The 20,402-nt window shown below is 47.4% G+C and overlaps 1 protein-coding gene across 3 annotated transcripts in view; it reads right to left on the reverse strand.

The window, feature by feature from the left end:
• Window positions 1-5,556: 5,556 nt before the first annotated feature.
• The window catches only part of TMEM131 (transmembrane protein 131), a 94,598-nt gene continuing 79,752 nt past the window's right edge, over window positions 5,557-20,402 (reverse strand). For 2 of the 3 annotated variants that reach the window (XM_063305000.1, XM_063305001.1), the window contains exons 40-41: window positions 8,931-9,094; window positions 5,557-6,504 (exon numbers count right to left, since the gene is read on the reverse strand). In XM_063305000.1, coding sequence (XP_063161070.1) covers window positions 6,214-6,504; window positions 8,931-9,094 — 455 coding nt within the window. In that variant the 3' untranslated portion in view covers window positions 5,557-6,213. Of the gene's footprint in view, window positions 6,505-6,712; window positions 6,986-8,930; window positions 9,095-20,402 lie in introns of those variants that run through there. The other variant, XM_063305002.1, reaches the window with a different exon arrangement.

A 20,402-nucleotide genomic window follows, 5' to 3' on the forward strand; every position in this document is an offset into this window, starting at 1 on the left:
TTTGACAGAAATAGAACATACCTCTTTACTTTTTAGTCGTAGAAACTTGGTGCTCAATCTCTAAATGTACAGGGTATACCAAAAGTCAGCCCCATAGGCCATTCACAGTATGTTTCATTAATTAATTATTTGTTCCAGTGAAAATGTTAACTGTACTTAGGGACATTCAAAGGTCATGTGTCAAATCAGTAAGGAAGCTTTCAGGAGAAAATGGTGACCAATTAAAACATTTAATGTAATGCATATAACAAACTGTCTATGGAGCCTGATTTTTGCTACACCCTATAAATTCCTATATCCTAGAAATGTTTGTTTTTACCTAGTGTATCTATATCTTGTATTATAAGCAAACTTATCATATGATTTCTAATTTCTTACTTCCATATTGTAGATGCACTAATGTACACCACACCATCGCAGGTTGCATCACAAATAGCAACATTTAGCATCTGACACACAGCCCGTATCATCCAGAAAGACATTTTTAATGAGGCAACCTATGATAAAAATGTTATTTGCTATAAATTCTAAAGCAATCTTCCAAGAGGGTCCCTTTTTATACTGTAAAGAAAACCATACAGACTCAATAGCATAGTTTCTATGTCAGTGTTTCTGAACCTTGACAACTTGAAGATGTGTGGACTTCAAATCCCAGAATCCCCTATGCTGCTGGCTGGGGAATTCTGGGAGTTGAAGTCCATGCATCTTCAAGCTGCCAAGGCTGGGAAACATTGCTCTATGTTCTCCGAACAGCAGGACTAATAAGCTCCTCCTTTTATTGTTGTGGGCAATTTCCCCCCCACTTTCTTGAAATTAGGGCAGATGGTTTGTTATAGTAATTAGCTGGCAGACTTTCTTACTGCATTTATTTCAATGGAAGAAATTTAGATTACAACACATTCTAATCAGACTAGAATGTAATCTGAGCCATCTAACTAAGCAACTGAACCGATCACCATTTTCATTATTCTTTTTCTTTTTCCTTCTATTTTATTTACTTTTTGATTTGTGTACTGTAGACTGTGTACCCAAAGGCAGGGGACTCGGGAACATTTTTACATTAGCAGGAAAGTAATCTGCACTGATCAAATAACAAAAATGTATAATATAATCTTGGGTTAGAGTCAAACTATGCCAAAGTAAGGTAAGGGAACTAATGAAGTTTAAACTTGGTATAACCAAGTTTGGATCCACTCTTAGCATAGGAAAATGAGAGTAGCAGAATTGTAGGTAAACATTTTTATAGCCATGTGGTGGCGCTGGTAGTATGTTGTTTAACTGAGACCAGTAAAGTCCTTAAGATACAGAAATGAAAATCAAAATCCAAGAACCCCATGTTGATAAAGCTTGCTTCTTCAACTGGCTTCTATCAGTTTGCAGAATGACTATGAATGAAGCAGGGCATGGGGGGGCTACTATAGTGCCTTGCATCTTGCCCCAAATGAATCTTAAATCTGAAACCTTGCTTGATTTGCAGGATTGTTCAGCCTATTGCTAAACAGTAAACCCTTGTAACCTAGAGTCGGACACGACTGGACTTTACGTCAAGGGAAACATTTACCTTTACCTTTACCTAAACCCTTGTATGCAGATACTGTGATGCACATAGAGCTTTACATTTGTACATTCCAAAGGAATCCAGTCCTTCAACAGGACAAGGTGATTCAGATGCAAAAGATCATAACTGCAAACAGCCTATTACACTTTGGTCAGAGAGATCCTTAGGAACTGATGCGTTTTAAAAAATATTTTGTTCTTTGCCTCTCCTCCTCAAAAAAATAAAAAATTAAAAAAAATTAAAGCTTGCAGAGTCAGTCCACAAGATGGGCATCCCAAGAAGCTCAGAACTTGTTCTAAGTCTGTCTTTTTGACTTCTGCATTTCCTCCAGCTTTTACTCCTTCTTAGTCCTCACCTCTAACCTTCAAGAACTGCAGCTGTCAAGGGCACAGAGGAAGGATAAATCCCTTTTACTAATTCCATTCTTACATCATTCCAAACATTCAAATAAGACTTCCCTCTCTTTTCCACCTAACCATTACTTTTATTAGCAACAATCCTGTGGTCCCCGGGATAAAGGATGGAATTTTAGTGGCCCTATGATTGTTTGGCTCCAAAGCAACATAGATCTGATTAGGGAGTAGTTTTAAGGGAGCATTTTCAGTAGAAAACTTTAGAACAGCAGTTTTGTTACAGTATATGTATTGTTCTTCAGCCATTTTTTCAAAACAAAACTTTTAGACATTCAATGAAAAACGGTATTTCTATCAATATTTTGCTTTTCTAAAACAATTAAATATTTCAAAGGCAGTGATGTTATACTTACCTCCTTCAAGGGTAAATACCTCTGCCCACTTTCTTTCTATCCAACCAAACTATGAGAACTACTTACTATTAATTCATAATGTTACCTTTTTGTTCAAATGTGCTTAAGATAGTATGTTTATTTTAAAAACAAAAGTAACAGGGGTCTTGAAAATAAGTACAAGCTGAACGAATTTGAAAGTATGCAAACAAAATTTAGGTAGGCTGTCTAGAAAGATTTCCTCACCGCCCCCCGTGCCTCCCCAAATTGCAGGGATTTTAAGAATAAGAGTCACCTATTAGTAGGACTTTAAGTCAATTCAGAAAAGATGTTTGAAATATTAAATAGCATGTCCATTCATGCACTTAAAACTGATTGGGAAAGGAAAGAAATGCCTTATACAGTAAATCAGGAGTAGACAATTTTTGGAGGCTGAATTCTATATGTAGCAGTTGGGAGAAATGAAAGTTGCTATGGACAGGGTAATGATGTAAAAATGATTGTACCAGGATTTCCCATTTTCTTCATTTTCAGGTGCGGGTGGTGGTGGAACCTTTATAAAGATTTTAAGCCTATTATAGGACTTGAACTGGAGTTTTCAGGATTCTAGCATCTGAAAATGGTGGAAAACTCAACTTTTTAAGGACACTGCTTTGAAGAGGTTTCAGGAATCACAGAAAAAGAGTTTTTATTTTATGGTTTGGGGGTTTCTGTTGTTTTTATTGTTTTGTGAACTGCCCAGGTTGTTGTTACAATATGGGCAGCTATATAAGTCATAAAAATAAAATAAATACAATTAATGTTGGGAGTGGTATGAGTTCCATTTCAATTGTTTAGAAAAATTACACTCATCTCTACAAATATACACCATTGGAGTCTCCCATCCCTTGCATTTTGGGTAAATACTATAGAAAAATAAATGATTCCTGAAGTGGCTTTTCCATTTCTTACTTTTTACTTAATTAAAGAAAATATGTTTATTTTGCCTAGGGATAATTAGAAATAATGTTTCCATAGAAATACTAATACATGCCAATTTTCAAAGCAAGTGAAATAGTGTTACTTGCTCTATGGTTATGGATAACCAAAACAAAAAAGCCTCAGTATTAATAAAAATATTACCATATTACTGTAGCGTAACAACATAAACAACAGTCTTTTTGATTGAGCAGCTGTAAATCAGGCTGTGACTGCATTAAGACGATTCCTCAAACTTAGTTGCAGGTTAGAACACAAAGGAAGAGAGCATCACAAAGCACTTCGGGGCGGGGAGGTATATTGCTTATCCCTCTCAAGCACGTACCAGATCCTGTGTATGCTCCCCATAATCAGCCAGTACAAGAAAACCTCTTTCACTTTAGCAGGGATTCTGCTGAATTACTGTGAAATATCTGCAGGCTCCCAAAGTACGTACTTGTGACTAAGTATATCCAGCAATCGAATCCACTCCAGCACCACCATTACCTGTATGCTTGGTCAGCATTAGGGAAGTGGTCTGCTTTCTTCAGGGATGTGTTTTTCAATTCACCAGTCTTGCCAGCAGCCCTGGAATTGTCAGGTTGTTCCCCATCCAAGTATTCTGAGTGCCAGTGGTGCTTGGCTTTCAAGTTTAACCAAGATTGGCTGAGTGAGTAACAACACATAAACTTTTTTTTTTTTGGGCAGTGATGGGGTAAACACCTCTTATGTGAAGTTTATGGTCTTATGACATGATTTGTTCATCAGCAGTTGTACAATATACAGTGTACATGGGCAAAAGATGCAGATACGAGGAAAGCTTTCATTATCATATTGACATGAAATAACCTGCCAGATTCCGGCCCCCCCAACCCTTCAACTTTGTACTTAGTGGATGCCTTTATTGCATTCCTGAAAGCACAGGTGCATCTGTTCTTTCAGACTAAGGTTCAAAGTTTGAATCTCCATGAAGATTCAGTCTGTGCAGCTATTATACATTTTATTTCATCCTTTGCAAGGGGTAAGATTCCAACAAAGAAAAAGTAGGTATTTCCTACAATTGGCTCTAATTTATGATTAAAAAATATCGTGAATTTTATAATTTTGCTGGCCTCCTCCCATAGGTTGTCTTTGGGATAGGATCAAGACTCAATCTCCTCTGCAGGAGCATCCAGGTCCTAGAGAAGAGCTGACTCATGGCACTGGGAACATTGTGAAGCAAGTCTCCGGTGGAAGCTGGTGTTTAAAAGTGCTCTCATTGATAACAATTGAGACAACCAATTTTGTCAGCCTATGCCTTTCCCTTCGTCTAATGAAGCAGCTGCAAATCATCATCACTGGTGATGGAGGGAGGTCTCCCCTGCAGTCCCTGGAGTGAATTGGCTAGACTGGTAGGCCGGATTAGGCTTCTCAGCTGAAAGTTCCCTGCTCTAAAGTGAAAGGTATTGTGCAGTGTTGGAAAAAATGCTTTCAGTTAGGGTAACTACTGGAAATATACAGTATGTATTAACACTGGTTTAAAAAAATCTCCCTGATAAAAAAAAATTGCTCTAAAAGACAGAATCTAGTCTTCTAAATAAGAGCCCGTTTGGTGTAATGGTTAAGGCATCAGGCTAGAAACCAGGAAACCGTGAGTTCTAGTCCTGTCTTAGGCACAAAGCCAGCTGAGTGACCCTGGGCCAGTCATTCTCCCTAAGCCCTAGGAAGAAGGTAAGCGCAAACCACTTCTGAAAATCTTGCCAAGAAAATTGCAGGGATTTGTTCAGGCAGTTGCCACAAGTCAACACTCAACAACTACAAAAGGCTTCTAAATCCATCAATCAGAACATCAAAGTCTTACTTTCCTAGCCCTGAAAACATATTCAAGCATTTTGCTGCCTTGCATGTATTTAGTACCCTATGCAGAATGTTTCACAGCAAAGGTAAATAGACTTTATTCCATAGTGGATGTATGAGAGATGATACGCTCTTTGGTGACTCAGCTGCAGCAGCTGTCACAAAGCTGCCAGCAAGCTCACTTGTAACTGCCATTTAAAAAGCGTTTATATGGCACAGCTATTTTTATACAATGTTTTTCTCTGCAGTCAACTTTTAGAACGATCAGTTTACTACAGTCCAACTGCTCATGTAGCAAATATACCTAGGATGGACTACAAAAGATCTTCTAAATTAAAAGAAAGCCTGGTCTGTGTTTAAACTGAGTTATATTTACATAAATCCTAGCCAAAACTCTGTCAAATGTTTGAAATTCAAACATACAACAAAAGGTAAGTAAGGAAGACATAACACAAAAATGAAAAAAAGCATTATTTATTTTTCAAGTACAACTCAAAGTTGTATTGGTAAAAAAGCACAAGGAATCTTGTGTCATCCACAAGTATTGGCTATGCACATTGTTCAACTTAAAAATGCATTGTTTACAAATGTACAAACAGACACATAAAATGTATAGTTTGAACAGAATGCTCTTAGATTCAGCCATTTTTGCTCCTAAGGTTTTTACATTCATAGAGTCTTTTAACAAAGCTTTATTTTTTTAAAATACTCTGCATTTTTAGCACAAGATGCTCCTTAAAATTAGGTTTGGGGGCATAATACTGGAAAAAAATTTAAATCAAGCATGGTAGATGAAAATCACTGTATTTTTTAACTTAGCAAGTTTTAAAAAACTTAAACAGTCGATGGTAAAAAGCTAGAACCATGGTCACAGTGGAACAGATTTTGTTGGCCGCACATCCAGACTCTCCAATCAGATCAGCAGTTTCACACTACCATAATTGCGAGACAAACTTTAAGAGGAACAAGTGATGATTGTATGATTTGACTTTAATGGTTCTATTGGGAGGAACAAAGAGAAAGAATAGGAACAAATGGCTTGTGAATGTTTCAGGCATGTTACAGAATTTATCATGATCGCATCTGAATAATTACAGTCACTTTATTTTGCTTAATTTCAATTTTCAGATGGGTAGTGCACATTAGGCCAAGGATCCGAGCTTCTTCTCCCAATTGCAGGACTCCAAATTAGCCAAGGATTATAGGCTTGTCCCAACTCTTCAGAACTGTTTACTGTGGGAGCAGTAACAGGGGATGGAGGGTTGTTTTCACTCCCAAGGTCAATACCCGGCAAATGGTGAGCTGGAGTGTTGAAAGGAAGGGAATTGTTCAAATTGCTTGACCAGATGGAACTGCTGAATGGAGTGGTAGTCGTAGACCACAGGCCACTCGGGTTGCCAAGGATAGACTGCATTATTAAAAAAAAAAAAAGATACCACAGGGTATTTATCATACATGTCATTGTAACTACCAGGTTAAAAAAACACCATGACATTATTCAGATTTTGGATAAAGATGTCATATATATTGAATGCTAACATGTGGGACTCATCTGCTTACTATTCTACCCTCAACAGTTTGAACCACAGAGTTGACTTGGAGAAGGAATGCAAAGGCCATTAGCAAAACACAAATTAAGCCTGGGAATCAAGAGAGTGTGAGAAATAAACTTAAAAGTTGCTTGCCTTGACTCTCTTTGCTGTAAGAGGGAGGAAAGTAAAGTATGTCAGGCTTTCAAGATTCAGTTATTATAGTCTATCAATAAAGTGGAGTTCCGGTATTTCCTATGGAGTCTGTTTCCTGACCTGGCCTATCTTGAAGGACTGACATCAATATTGAATGCCTGACAGCTTAATTCATGTTTTGCTAATGGCCTTTGCATTCCTTCTCTATAAGAAAGAGAACCATTTCTTACCATAAGAAATATTATTGCATACAATAGAAATTTTGAAATTAAAAAATAGAAATTTTCTTAAAACCCTGATACCAAACCAAGGTATACCTAGATAGTATTTAGTTCAAATATGCTAATGGTTAATGCAACTGCCCATAGAGACTATAGAGCTGCATTGAAAAGATCAGATTCACACTTTGGAGTACTTCTGTATCATTAGACTGACAATTAAGATATTGCCCACTAATATAGGTTAATGTGGGTTGGCACTAGCCAGCAATCATTAATCCTGCTCAATAAACTCAAATTATCTAGCACAGCCTTTCTCAACCTTTGACCCTGGAGGAACCCCTGAAATATTTTTCAGGCCTCAGGGAACCCCTGCACATTCAGGCTCAAATATAGGCCACAGAGTTAATATATTTGTTTACTGTGTAGGCTGTTATATGCATTAACAGTGTTCTTAAACTAAAAATAAAGAATGAAACTTACCTCTTTAATGTGAAGTTGCCCGAATTTGAAATAATTTTTAAAATAAATCGTGATCGCCCAGGGAACCCCTAGTGACCTCTCACAGAACCCTAGGGTTCCACAGAACCCTTGCTGAGAAACCCTGGTCTAGCACTTCAGAATAGGTCAGGTTCCACTTCAATCCCCTGTTGCTCATACTGACCACTGCCTCCCTGGGAAGTGGACCAATTAAAATCTTCAAGTGATATTTAATTTCAAAGCTGTCATCTGACTCTGCATAAACATGATGCGTAAAGCCCACGAGAAATATCTGTATCTGCATCTATATTCTATAATCTACATGCAAGCAGATTCAAGCTCACAAATATTTAGGTGAACTCCTGAACAGACTCCACTGAGTCTGTATTTAACCCAGTCTTTACCCTGAGCTGTCGATCGGAAGGTCGGCGGTTCGAAACCGCGCGGCGGGGTGAGCTCCTGTTGCTCATCCCAGCTCCTGCTCACCTAGCAGTTCGAAAACATGCAAATGTGAGTAGATCAATAGGTACCGCTTCGGCGGGAAGGTAACGGCATTCCGAGTCGTCATGCTGGCCACATGACCCGGAAGTGTCTATGACAACGCCGGCTCCATGGCTTAGAAACGGAGATGAGCACCGCCCCCTAGAGTCGGATTCGACTGGACTTTACGTCAAGGGAAACCTTTACCTTTACCTTACCCTTTTGCAGTGGAGTGGAAAATAAATCCATGCAACCTGAGAACACCTAGACCACTCTTTGAACTAAAATGAAACATGAATATCAGCAAGCAGTGTCTGTCTTGGGGGAGGAGTGGTGAAAGTTTATTGTTGTCATTTTTATTTTTTACGCTCTTATAGCCCACCCGAGTCTTCAAATTGGGCAGGGTATAAAAACCGTAAAATAAATGCATACACAAATAAAGCAGCCCAAATCTACTTTGCCTAGTACTGTACGTAAAGGACAGCAGAGACCCGAGGCAGGTTTCTCTTGAAAAACAATTCCACTATCAGAGTGTTGTGAACCAGAGATGATGGGTAAGAAAGACAGCCTATGTGAATGCATAGGGCTGTAACTAGGTTTTACTTGTTGACATTTGGATACTTCAGAGTTTTGAAGAATCTAATATTTGAGCATTCAACTTCACTTTAGCAGACATGAATGACAAGGGTTGTTATTGAAAGATAAACAGGAATTGTGTGCATATTCCACACATCCAAGAAGATTAACCTTAGATTCAGATTTCCAATGTCCAGTTAAGTTATTCCTTTATTATCTAAGAACTTATTGGGTAATACTGTAGTCAAAATTTAGTAATTATATTGAAATAGAACAATTAAGTCCATCTCTCAGAACTGTCAAATAAATTAAACACTTACATCCCCAGCATTCCAAATAATTTAAGTAATCATCTTAGCTACTTAAAAACAGTACTGTGAGAAACATATACTTACTGAAGTTGTGTGAGTTGGGGATCCTGAACTTGTGGGCCAGGAAGGTATGAAATCTGTAGCTGAAGAATCCCAGATGGAGGAAGGAACATTGCTAAACTCATTCCAGTTTCGCTGAGCATCCTGACCATAAACAGACTGTGACACTCCAAGTTTGCTGAAAACTTCTAAGAGGGGACAAGAGAAATAAGACAGTCATGACCTCTATTTTAAACACAAAGCTTTGTCAATAAATTAACAAAACATTGGCATCCTGAAAGCAAAATCACATTAAGACCAAATTTGATCAGATATCAGTTACATAAGTGTACTGCAGATGCTGCTTGGTGCTTGAGAAGACTAAAATGTCTTTGCTATAACTTAGATGCTGCCACAGAGCAATCCAATTTAAGCAGAGTCTGCTCTTGTCATGTTCACTGATTCAATGTAGTTTATACATTGTAACGTTTCACATGGCATGGCACTGATGCGCGTTTCTGTTTGGGAGGGAGCTGCTGTGAGACCTTGTACCAAGCTCCATATCTGTGCTCATTACAATGGAATGTGTTTGGGTTATGTGCTCTGTTCAAGGCCTTTTCCTGCAGACCATCAGAAACCGTTAGGAGCACCTGGGATTGTGAACTTGAGAAGATTCTACGGGGGGAGGGATTTCATTTGCACCGAGGGTTTTTAGTTTGAATTTGGCGTGCTTTCATCATTCTCAGCTTTCTCTGTGATCCTGCATATGATTCTTTAATAAATCAGATATCTTTGAATTCCTACTCATGAGTCTGATGGTGGTTTAGAATAGGCAACCATTACATAAAGCTGAGAATCCCCAAAGTTGTACCGTTAGCTCCTACCAAGATCAGTCTCTTGTGAGGGAAAATAGTTAACGGTGGCTGAGTCAAAATCCACGACCGAGGGGCTTGAGGAGACGGCTAGCTTGATGCCCGAGTCGACGGTCAAGAGAGGAGAACTGAATCTCACCACAGAACCTTCAGAATCCCAAGACCTGTCAAGGGATGAATCGAATTCCAATTCTGATGCAGAGGAATCTGACAACGGGGAAGAGCCAAAGCAACTGGCACCCAGCAAATTGCTCGCAGAGTTGATCACCTTGGATGAAGTGGGGGAACCCCAACCAGGGACATCGGGGACGTCCTGGAAGTATCAGTTCCCGCTAACCCCAGACAAAGAATCTACTACGGTGTCAACTGAGAGGAAACCAGGCACGCGAAGGAGAGGGGACTCTCGAACCCCTGAGAGACTAAGAGTGGTGGAAGCCAAAATAGAATCGATGGAGTACATGTTGAAAAACCTGTCTTTGTCACTGGAGGGGTAGGGGAGACGCGGAGGAGATCCCAGCTTCCCACAACCATCCCCCATCCAGACCACCAGTGGAGCGGGGCCATAGACGGCTCTGGGATGAATCTCCACCCCGCAGAGCCTGGCCATCAGTATCCCCACCCTGAAAAGGGAAAGCTACTGTAACCTGGGGCCAAACCACTCAAGCGCCTGCTGGTTTCACTCCAACCGGAGGCGGAGTGAGAGACTTTTCTGTCAAATTTGATGGGGATCCAACAAAGTTATCTTTCTTTTTAACTAATGCTAAAAGTTGTATGAGGCAGTTTGGGGCATGCTTCCCTTCCAAAGAGGCTAAAATAACTGCCATTGCCACCAAGTTGAAGGGTCGAGCGGCTGACTGGTATGTTCAATTAAGTGATGCTGACTCCCCTGCACTTGATTATTTCGATGATTCCATGTGGTCGTTAAAGCTGCATTTTGAAGATCCTCTGGCCAAGGCAAGAGCTAAGAAGGCGCTGAAGGATCTTACCCAGGGCCAAATATCAGTAGCTGATTACGCCCTAGAGTTTAAAGCTCTGGCTGGGAAAATCACTGACTGGTCTGAGTCAACTCTAATAGAGCGTTTTAAAGAGGGACTCAACCGGGATGTCCTGCATTGGGTGTTGTGTAGAGACGACCCCGAGTCATTGTACGACTGGATCTGTCTGGCAGGAAAGGCTGAGCACACTCAGCATACCTTCATGCAAACTAGAAAACCTGAAAAACCACCCACCACCATGAGAGGACCCCAAAGTGCTGCAACTGCTGCCTGGCCAAGCTATAGAGCCTGGGATGAGGAGAGAGATCGGTGCTACGCGAGGGGTCAGTGTCTCCGATGCAGAAAGGAGGGCCATCGAGCAGCTGATTGCCCAAAAGCCAAGGCTGGAGATCAAGCGGGGAAGCCGCCAACCAAATCACCCCCCCCCCCACGGTGAATGACAGCTGTCATGAGTGCCGTTGAGCTAAAGTAATCAGCGCAATGGCACTCATGACAATGACAAGGAAATAGGTGAAGGGGTACAAGTTAAGTAGCCATCAACCCACAACGACTAACGGCTAACAAACAATAGATAAACGGATCACGGAGCCACCCAAGCCATCAGCAGCAATACCACGGGGATCGCCCAGCTGAAAGCAATCAGCAGAAGAATGAAAACCTGAGGATGGGCGATCCTAGAAACCCTCAACCAATGGCAGGGCAACGCATGGGACAAAGGGGGGTGACGTGACCGAGAGCGAGGGGGCGCTGACCGGCGCGGGGTATTTAAACCCCGCACCGGCGCGCTCCTGTCACTCTCAGCTTTTTCTAACAACGTTGTACCTATCCTGAAATAAACCAGAGCCTGCTTTGCAACCCAGTGTCTGAACGTTATTCAGAGGTAGGCAGCGCATGACATAAAGCTGAGAGTCATAAACTCAGCCTCGCCGAGCCCCACCGGACGACAACGAGCCGCGGGAGGAGTAGACGGCGAGAAGACCAGCAAGATGAGGCCGGAACGGCGCGGGCAAGGAGGGCGAGCCGCGCGGCAAGAGACAGAGGAGGACCGACCGAGGCCAGAGGCACCGCGGACTCCCGGAGCCATGGACGCCCGCCCCACCCGACCCGAGCCTCAGCTCCAACCCCAAGGGGAGATGGCGACGGAGGCAACCCGACCGCGGGAGGGAGCAGCACGACTTCCGAAACCAGCGGAGGACCCCGCGCCCCACATCGCACCCCAGCAACGGGCGTGGAGCGACAGCCCCACGGTGCTCGACACGGAGGAGGACGACGGAGACACCCATCAGACGGAGGAGGAAGCGGACCCGCGGCGGAGGGACGATGAACCCCCCCCCCCCGAGGACGCGCCAACGGAACCGGCCCCAGCGGCGGTGCGGGCTGTGGACGAGGAGGCACGAGCTGAACTCGCGGCCATGCGGGCTCAGCTGACGGAACTCCGGACCATGCTCCAGGCGCTTATGCCCCCCGCGCCACCCAATGACGTCCCTGCACAAGCCCACACCCCGAGCGAAGCACCGAACCCACACGAGCCAGCGGAAAGCCAGCAGACGGCACAGGCGGCCGACACCACATCCCGGGAAGCGAGAGGCGGGGCCGCGCAAAACGCCCGGGCCCCAAAGGACTTCCCCATCTTCTTCGATGGGACCCCCTCAAAACTCTCGTTTTTCGTCACCAACGCTAGGGAGTTCATGGGGAGGCACGGACACTCCTATGACTCCGAGGCCGACAAGATCGGCGCCGTGGCAATCAAACTCCAAGACAGGGCGGCGGACTGGTACGTCCAACTGTACGAGTCCAGCTCCCCCGCCCTCGCCACCTTCCCTGCTTTCATCAACGAGATGAAAAACTATTTCGAAGACCCCCTAGCCAAAGTACGGGCGAAAAGCGCACTCCAGAGACTTAAACAGGGCGCACGCACGGTCCCTGACTACGCCCTGGAGTTCAAAGCCCTCGCGGGAAAGGTCTGCGACTGGTCTGAGACCACCCTGCTGGAAATCTTCAAAAAGGGGCTCAACCGCGACGTTCTCCAATGGGCCCTCTACCGCGACGACCCAGAAACGTTACACGGGTGGATCCACCTCGCGGGGAAAGCCGAACACGCGCACCGCACCTTCCTTATGACAACCACGGAAGACACAAACTACGTCGGGAAAAAGGTACCCGCACCACACGGGGGGATGGCCGGCCCCATATACCCTAAAAAGAAGTTCAACCGGGAGCCCTGCGGGAGGTGTGGCAAATTAGGGCACAAGACGGCGGACTGCTTCGCCAACCGACCGCCGACCAGCGCGCCCAAGCCCGCCCCGAAAATTAGCCCCAAACCACCCAACCCGGGGCCGCCCCCTCACCGCCGAATGACCGTGGCCACAGCGACACCGGAAGAGGGCTGGGACGCTTACTGGGGAGAAGAGGACAATACCGACCCCGACCAGCCGGCGGGAAATGCTCCCCGCTTGCCCTGAAACGCGTGGCGAGGCAGGCGGCGGGACAGCAACGCGAACCACCTCAACGAAACGACAAAAGCTCCGTAATATTGGCAGCAATTCAACTCTCTGCCGGCAACGGAGCCACCACGGCCGCGGCACTAGTGGACTCGGGGTGCTCAAAAAACCTTATCCACCCCGACCTAGTCGCCAAACTCGAACTCCGCTGCTTCCCCCTCCCCACGCCGCTGGCATTCCACCAGCTGGACGGCTCCACAGCGGGGGGGAAACCAGCCACGCTACAAACCGAGCCGGTCACCCTGCAAATGGGCACTCACACCGAGCGCACATCGTTCGTAGTCACGCCCATCGGACGGCCCATTGCAGTCCTGGGGATGCCATGGCTCGCGAAAAACAACCCGCGGATCAACTGGGCGACCCGCACCTTCACATTCGGCGACGGCGAGTATCGAGCACCAGTACCAGCTGGCAAAAGCAACCCCACGGTAGGACGAGCGGAGGCGACCACACAAGACAACGCCGCTACCACTGCAGACCTACCGGAACAATACGCCGACTTCTCCGAGGTCTTCGGAGAAGCAGAGGCAGACCAACTACCCCCCCACCGCAAGACGGATTGCCGAATCGACCTACTGCCCGACGTCCCCCTACCTAGACCAAAGATCTATTCGATGACCCCGAAGGAGATGGCAACCCTCCGGGAGTTCATCGATAAAAACCTAGACAGGGGATTTATAGAGCCAGCATGCTCACCGGTCGGAGCCCCCGTCCTATTCCGGGAGAAGAAAGACGGGACCCTACGGCTCTGTACCGACTACCGGGGCCTAAACGCGGCTTCCCTGTCCAACAAATACCCCTTACCCCTGGTGAAGGACATGCTCGCCCACCTGTCCACGGGCAAAGTCTTTTCCAAATTGGACCTGCGCGAGGCGTACTATCGCATCCGAATCAGGGAGGGGGACGAATGGAAGACGGCGTTCAACTGCCCCCTAGGCGCTTTCCAGTACAAGGTACTGCCCTTCGGACTCGCGGGGGCCCCTGGGGTGTTCATGCAGCTCATCAATGAGGTACTGCATGAACATCTGTTTAAAGGGGTCCTGGTCTACATCGACGACGTCCTTATTTACACAAAAACATACGAGGAACACGTAACCTTAGTCAGGCAAGTCCTCGACAAGCTCAGAAGGGCGCAGCTCTATGCAAAGCCCACAAAGTGCGAGTTTCACAAAGACCGCCTAGACTATTTGGGGTATCGAATCTCCGGGGACGGCATCGAGATGGACCCCGCAAAAGTCGAAGCGGTACTAAACTGGGAGCGGCCCCGCAACAGACGGCAACTACAGAGCTTCCTGGGATTCGCGAATTTCTACAGGTCCTTCGCCCGGGGGTTCGCTGAGATAGCCCTACCCTTAACGGACCTCCTCAAAACCAAAGGGGTGGGGGACACCAGACGCGCCAAGAACCCAGGCACAGTGCTGAATTGGACTCCCGCGTGCCAGACCGCATTCGACAAGCTGAAAGCGCTGTTCACGACGGAGCCAATCCTCGCGCACCCGGACCCAGAACGGCCGTTCGTGGTCCAAGCCGACGCCTCAGACTTCTCCCTGGGAGCCATCCTCCTACAAAAAGACTCCACGGGGCTCCTGAAACCATGCGCCTACCTGTCAAGGAAGTTCTCCGAGACAGAGAGGCGATGGCACGTCTGGGAGAAAGAAGCCTTTGCGGTGAAATCGGCACTAGAAACATGGCGTCACCTACTCGAGGGAGCCACCCAACCATTCGAGGTCTGGACGGACCACCGGAACCTCGAGGCCCTACGAACGCCTAGACGCCTTAGCCCAAAACAGGTCCGATGGGCACAATTCTTCAGCCGCTTTGATTTCCAGTTGAAGTTCATGCCGGGCAAGAAGAACTTCCTGGCCGACGCCCTCTCCCGGCTGCCCCAAGACGAAGAGCCCGCCCCAGACACCATTGGGACGGTCCTATCCGCCTCGCAACTGGGGATGGCCGTGACCACCCGAAGCGGCGCACGGAGGCAGCTCGACGCTACGGCGCAGCCGACGGCGGGACAACCGGCGACGGAAAGAAGGCAACCGCAACTACCAGGGGGAATGCGCACGGACCTCGCCGCCGCCCTCAAAACCGACCCCTGGTTCCTGGCAAACCCCGACAAGGTAACGATGGCGCAAGACCTAGCATGGGGGGAAGGCAGAATCTACGTCCCGGACTCGCAACGCCAGGCGATCTTGCATAGGTCACACGACGCCAAGCAAGCGGGACACTTTGGGTTCCTCAAGACCCTACACCTAACACGGCGGCAATTCTGGTGGCCCGCGCTCAGGCGAGACGTAAAAACCTACGTGGCGTCCTGCCCAACGTGCGCTCGGGCCAAACGGGCACCAGGCAAACCCGCGGGGCTATTGCAACGGGTGGCAGAACCCTCCCGCCCATGGGAGGAAATCTCTATGGATTTTATAGTGGACCTCCCACCCAGCCAGAAGAAAACGGCCATTTGGGTGGTGAAGGACTACTTCTCAAAGCAGGCCCACTTCATCCCCTGCACGTCAGTCCCATCCTCACAACAACTAGCCAAACTCTTCCTCATCCACGTGTACAGGCTACACGGATGTCCCGCACGTGTGGTGACCGACAGGGGCACACAGTTCACCTCCAAATTCTGGCGGGCCTTCTTGAAGCTGACGGGGACCCAACAGGCCCTGTCTACGGCTTGGCATCCGCAGACGGACGGAGCCACTGAGGTTCTTAATGCCACCTTAGAGCAATTTATACGATCCTATACGAACTACCACCAGGACGACTGGGCTGAACTGCTCCCGTTCGCCGAAGTCGCATACAACAACGCCGTCCACACGAGCACGGGAAAAACCCCGTTCGAAGTAGTCTCGGGGCGCGACTTCGTCCCCATACCGGAGCTACCTCAACCCCCGGAACCCCAGGTGGACGCCAGCGACTGGGGACGGAAGATCGCGGAAGCATGGCCAGTAATCACGGCGGCGCTGAAGGAGGCACAGGCTGCTTACAAAGAGCAGGCCGACAAGCACCGGCGCCAACAACCGACGTTCCAGGCGGGGGACATGGCCTATCTCTCCACCAAGTTCCTAAAGTCAACCCAACCCTCGAAAAAACTGGGGCCTAAGTACATCGGGCCGTTCCGAGTCACGCAAATAGTGAACCCGGTAGCAATACGCCTGGACCTGCCACACAACCTCCGGAGGCTCCACCCGGTGTTCCACACCAGCCTCCTAAAACCGGCAACCACCTCCCGATGGCACCCAAGCACGCCTCAGCCCGCACCGCTTATGATCGACGGGCAACACCACTTCGAGATAAGGGACATCCTCGACTCACGCAAGCAACGAGGAACCCTACACTATCTGGTCAGGTGGAAACACTTCCCCCACCCGGAATGGGTGGCGGCGCACAACGTTAAAGCGCCTGACCTGACCAGAGCATTCCACCGGGCATACCCCGACAAACCGCAATCAAGGTCAGCAAAACCAACCCCCCCCCCCGCAGGCCTCCCCCCGCCTCCCGTGCCCCAAGGGAAGGGGCCCCCCCCAAGCCCGCGACTTGGGTGGACCTTCCCCCCCCCGGGACTCACTCCCCCCGCCCCGGGCCCACGGGGTGGTGACAAACGATCGCCAGCACCCTCCCCCCGCCCCCTGGCCGCGGGGGAGTGGCAAGCAAGTCAACAGGGCAACCTGGGGGCAACGCCCAGGAGACACAACAAAGGCGACGCACTCCAAATAAGCAAAAAAGGGCCCTACCTGGAGCTGAGCAGCACCCGACCAGCCACGCCTCTCGCCTCGCCGAACTGAGCCAAACAAACAGGGTGTGGTTGGAGCATGCGCACGCCAGGTCAGAACCCGAGCATGCGCACCATGGACACACCCTGGGAAGGCACGTGGTAGAGGGAGGAGCAAAGGGAGGGGCGACAACTACTCCGGCGGGAACTTTGAAAAAAAAAAAAAAAAAAAAAAAAAAATGGCGTTTTGACAGCTCCATGGGGGAAACCCAGAAACCCGGGGGAGAACACTATTCGGAAAGGGGGCAGTATGTCATGAGTGCCGTTGAGCTAAAGTAATCAGCGCAATGGCACTCATGACAATGACAAGGAAATAGGTGAAGGGGTACAAGTTAAGTAGCCATCAACCCACAACGACTAACGGCTAACAAACAATAGATAAACGGATCACGGAGCCACCCAAGCCATCAGCAGCAATACCACGGGGATCGCCCAGCTGAAAGCAATCAGCAGAAGAATGAAAACCTGAGGATGGGCGATCCTAGAAACCCTCAACCAATGGCAGGGCAACGCATGGGACAAAGGGGGGTGACGTGACCGAGAGCGAGGGGGCGCTGACCGGCGCGGGGTATTTAAACCCCGCACCGGCGCGCTCCTGTCACTCTCAGCTTTTTCTAACAACGTTGTACCTATCCTGAAATAAACCAGAGCCTGCTTTGCAACCCAGTGTCTGAACGTTATTCAGAGGTAGGCAGCGCATGACAACAGCAGCCAAAGGGACAGCCGACGTTGAAGAAGTAATCTACTTCTCAGGAGAGGCTGAAGACAACTCTAAGGAGCCGGCGGGAAACGCCAGCCACCTGCCATGAAGGGCCCCAGCGGGCGGGTGGAAGAGGATGGGCGCAAAGATGCTATGGTGAGTGCTAACTGTCCCACTTTAGCAGTAAAAGTGAAATTGGGTTCCCGCACAAAAACTACAGAGGTATGGGCTTTAGTTGACTCTGGGTGTTCCAGGTGTTTAATTCACCCTGATCTGGTTGCTGCTTTGGAACTGCCTAGTTTCCCCCTCCAGCATCCTTTGATCTTCACACAGTTGGATGGTTCAACAGCGGGGGTGGGGGCAGCAACCCATTTCACTGGAACTGTGGCAATGCAATGGCAGCACCGTGAGACTTCATTGTAGCACCTGTTGGCAATCCTTTGGTAATCCTGGGGATCCCCTGGTTGACCTATTGAAGCCCCTATATAAACTGGGAGCACAGAACTGTGACTTTCAAAGATGTATTTTACCAAGCTCCTACAGTGGACATAGTTGCACGTGTGGGGGTTGGAAGGGCAGCGATCGCCATGCCGTACCCTGACTTGCCACATTTAGAAGGCTTGCCTGCTCAATACCAAGAATTTGCAGACGTATTTGTGGAGATGGAAGCAGATCAGTTACCCCCCCACCGGAAAACTGACTGTGCAATAGAGTTGGTCCCCAATGCTCAATTGCCCAAGCCAAAAATTTATCCGATGACTCAGAAGGAGCTTGAGGCATTACGGGACTTCATTGACAAGAATCTGTCAAGGGGGTTTATTGAACCTGCTAATTCCCCAGTTGGGGCTCCTGTGTTATTCTGGGAAAAGAAAGATGGCACGCTTCGACTGCATGGACTATTGAGGGTTAAATTCCGTCTCTATTGTCAACAAGTACCCTCTGCCCCTCATGAAGGACATGTTAGCTCATTTGTTAAAGGGCAAGATTTTCTCCAAGCTCGATCTTCGCGAAGCCTACTTCCACATTTGCATAAAAGCTGGGGATGAGTGGAAAACTGCTTTTAATTGCCCACTAGGATCGTTTCAGTACAAAGTTCTCCCTTTTGGGTTGGCAGGGGCACCCAGAGTCTTCATGCAATTGATTAATGAAGTATTACATGATCACTTGTTTAAAGTGGTCCTGGTTTATTTAGATGATGTTCTCATTTACACTGAAACCAAGGAGGAACACAAACGCCTCCTCAGACAGGTGTTACGCAAACTTAGAGATGCCAAACTCTATGCCTAACTTTCCAAATGTGAGTTTCACAAAACCCAACTTGATTATCTGGGCTATCGAGTGTCTGACTGGGGTATAGAAATGGACCCTGCAAAAATTCAGGCGATTCTAAGTTGGGAATGTCCCCACACCGAGGCAATTACAAAGTTTCCTAGGGTTCAGTAATTTCTATCAGCAATTTATCCAGGGGTTCGCTGAGATTGCTCTGCCCCTCACTGATTTACTCCGTACCAAGAGCTTGGGGGAGACACGCAAAGTAAAAAAACCCTGGGGCAGTGCTGAATTGGACGCCTGAATGCCAGGCAGCATTTGAGAAATTAAAAACCCTTTTCACTGCTGAGCCTATTCTACAGCACCCTGATCCTGAACGCCCCTTTGTGGTCCAAGTTGATGCTTCTGACTCCTCTATTGGGGCTATGTTGTTACAAAGGGATTCAGAAAATCGCTTAAAACCCTGCGCTTATCTATCCAGGAAATTTTCTGAAACAGAACGCCGTTGGCATGTTTGGGAAAAGGAGGTGTTTGCTGTAAAAGCAGCTTTAGAAACCTGGAGCCATCTCCTTGAAAGCGCTAAATGCCCTTTCAAGGTTTGGACCGATCACAGGAATTTGGAAGCCCTCCACACCCCATGACGTCTCAGCCCTAAACAGATTTGCTGGGCTCAGTTTTTCAGTCGCTTTAACTTCCAGTTAAAATTTATTCCCGGAAAGAAAAACTTTCTGGCCGATGCGTTGTCACGTTTACCTCAGGACCTTGACAAGGTAGCAGATGTGGCTGGGACTGTTCTCACTGAACCACAACTGGGCTTTGTTGCTGTCACTCAGAGCCAGACCCGTGCGCAGGCAACCCCGCCCCCAGCCCAGTCTGGGAAGCGGAAAGTGAAAGTTCCTTGTGAGTTACAGAAGGACTTTCTCCAGGCACTGAAATCTGACACTTGGTTGCTAGCTAACAGAGACAATGTTTCTTTTGAAAACGGTCTGGCGTGGGTGGAACACCACCTTTATGTGCCTGAAACTTTAAGAGCTGATGTTTTGCAGCGTTCCCATGATGACAAACTTGCTGGACACTTTGGTTTTGTCAAAACCTTGCATTTGCTTCGTCGCCAATTTTGGTGGCCAACCTTAAGACGTGATGTAAAAGACTATGTTGCTTCCTGTCCTGTTTCTGCCATGTCAAAACGAAAAGGGGGGAAACCACAGGGGCTTCTACAGCCAGTGGCCAGCCCATCCTGCCCCTGGGACGAGATTTCTATGGATTTCATTGTGGACCTACCTCCCAGTCAGAAGAAAACTGTCATTTGGGTTGTAAAGGATTTTTTTCTCTAAACAAGCTCATTTCATTCCATGTGCATCCATCCTGTCAGCCCCACAATTAGCGCACCTATTTCTCCACCACATCTACC

This window comes from Candoia aspera, chromosome 5, assembly GCF_035149785.1.
Source record: "Candoia aspera isolate rCanAsp1 chromosome 5, rCanAsp1.hap2, whole genome shotgun sequence".
In the NCBI taxonomy this organism is placed as follows: Eukaryota; Metazoa; Chordata; class Lepidosauria; order Squamata; family Boidae; genus Candoia; species Candoia aspera.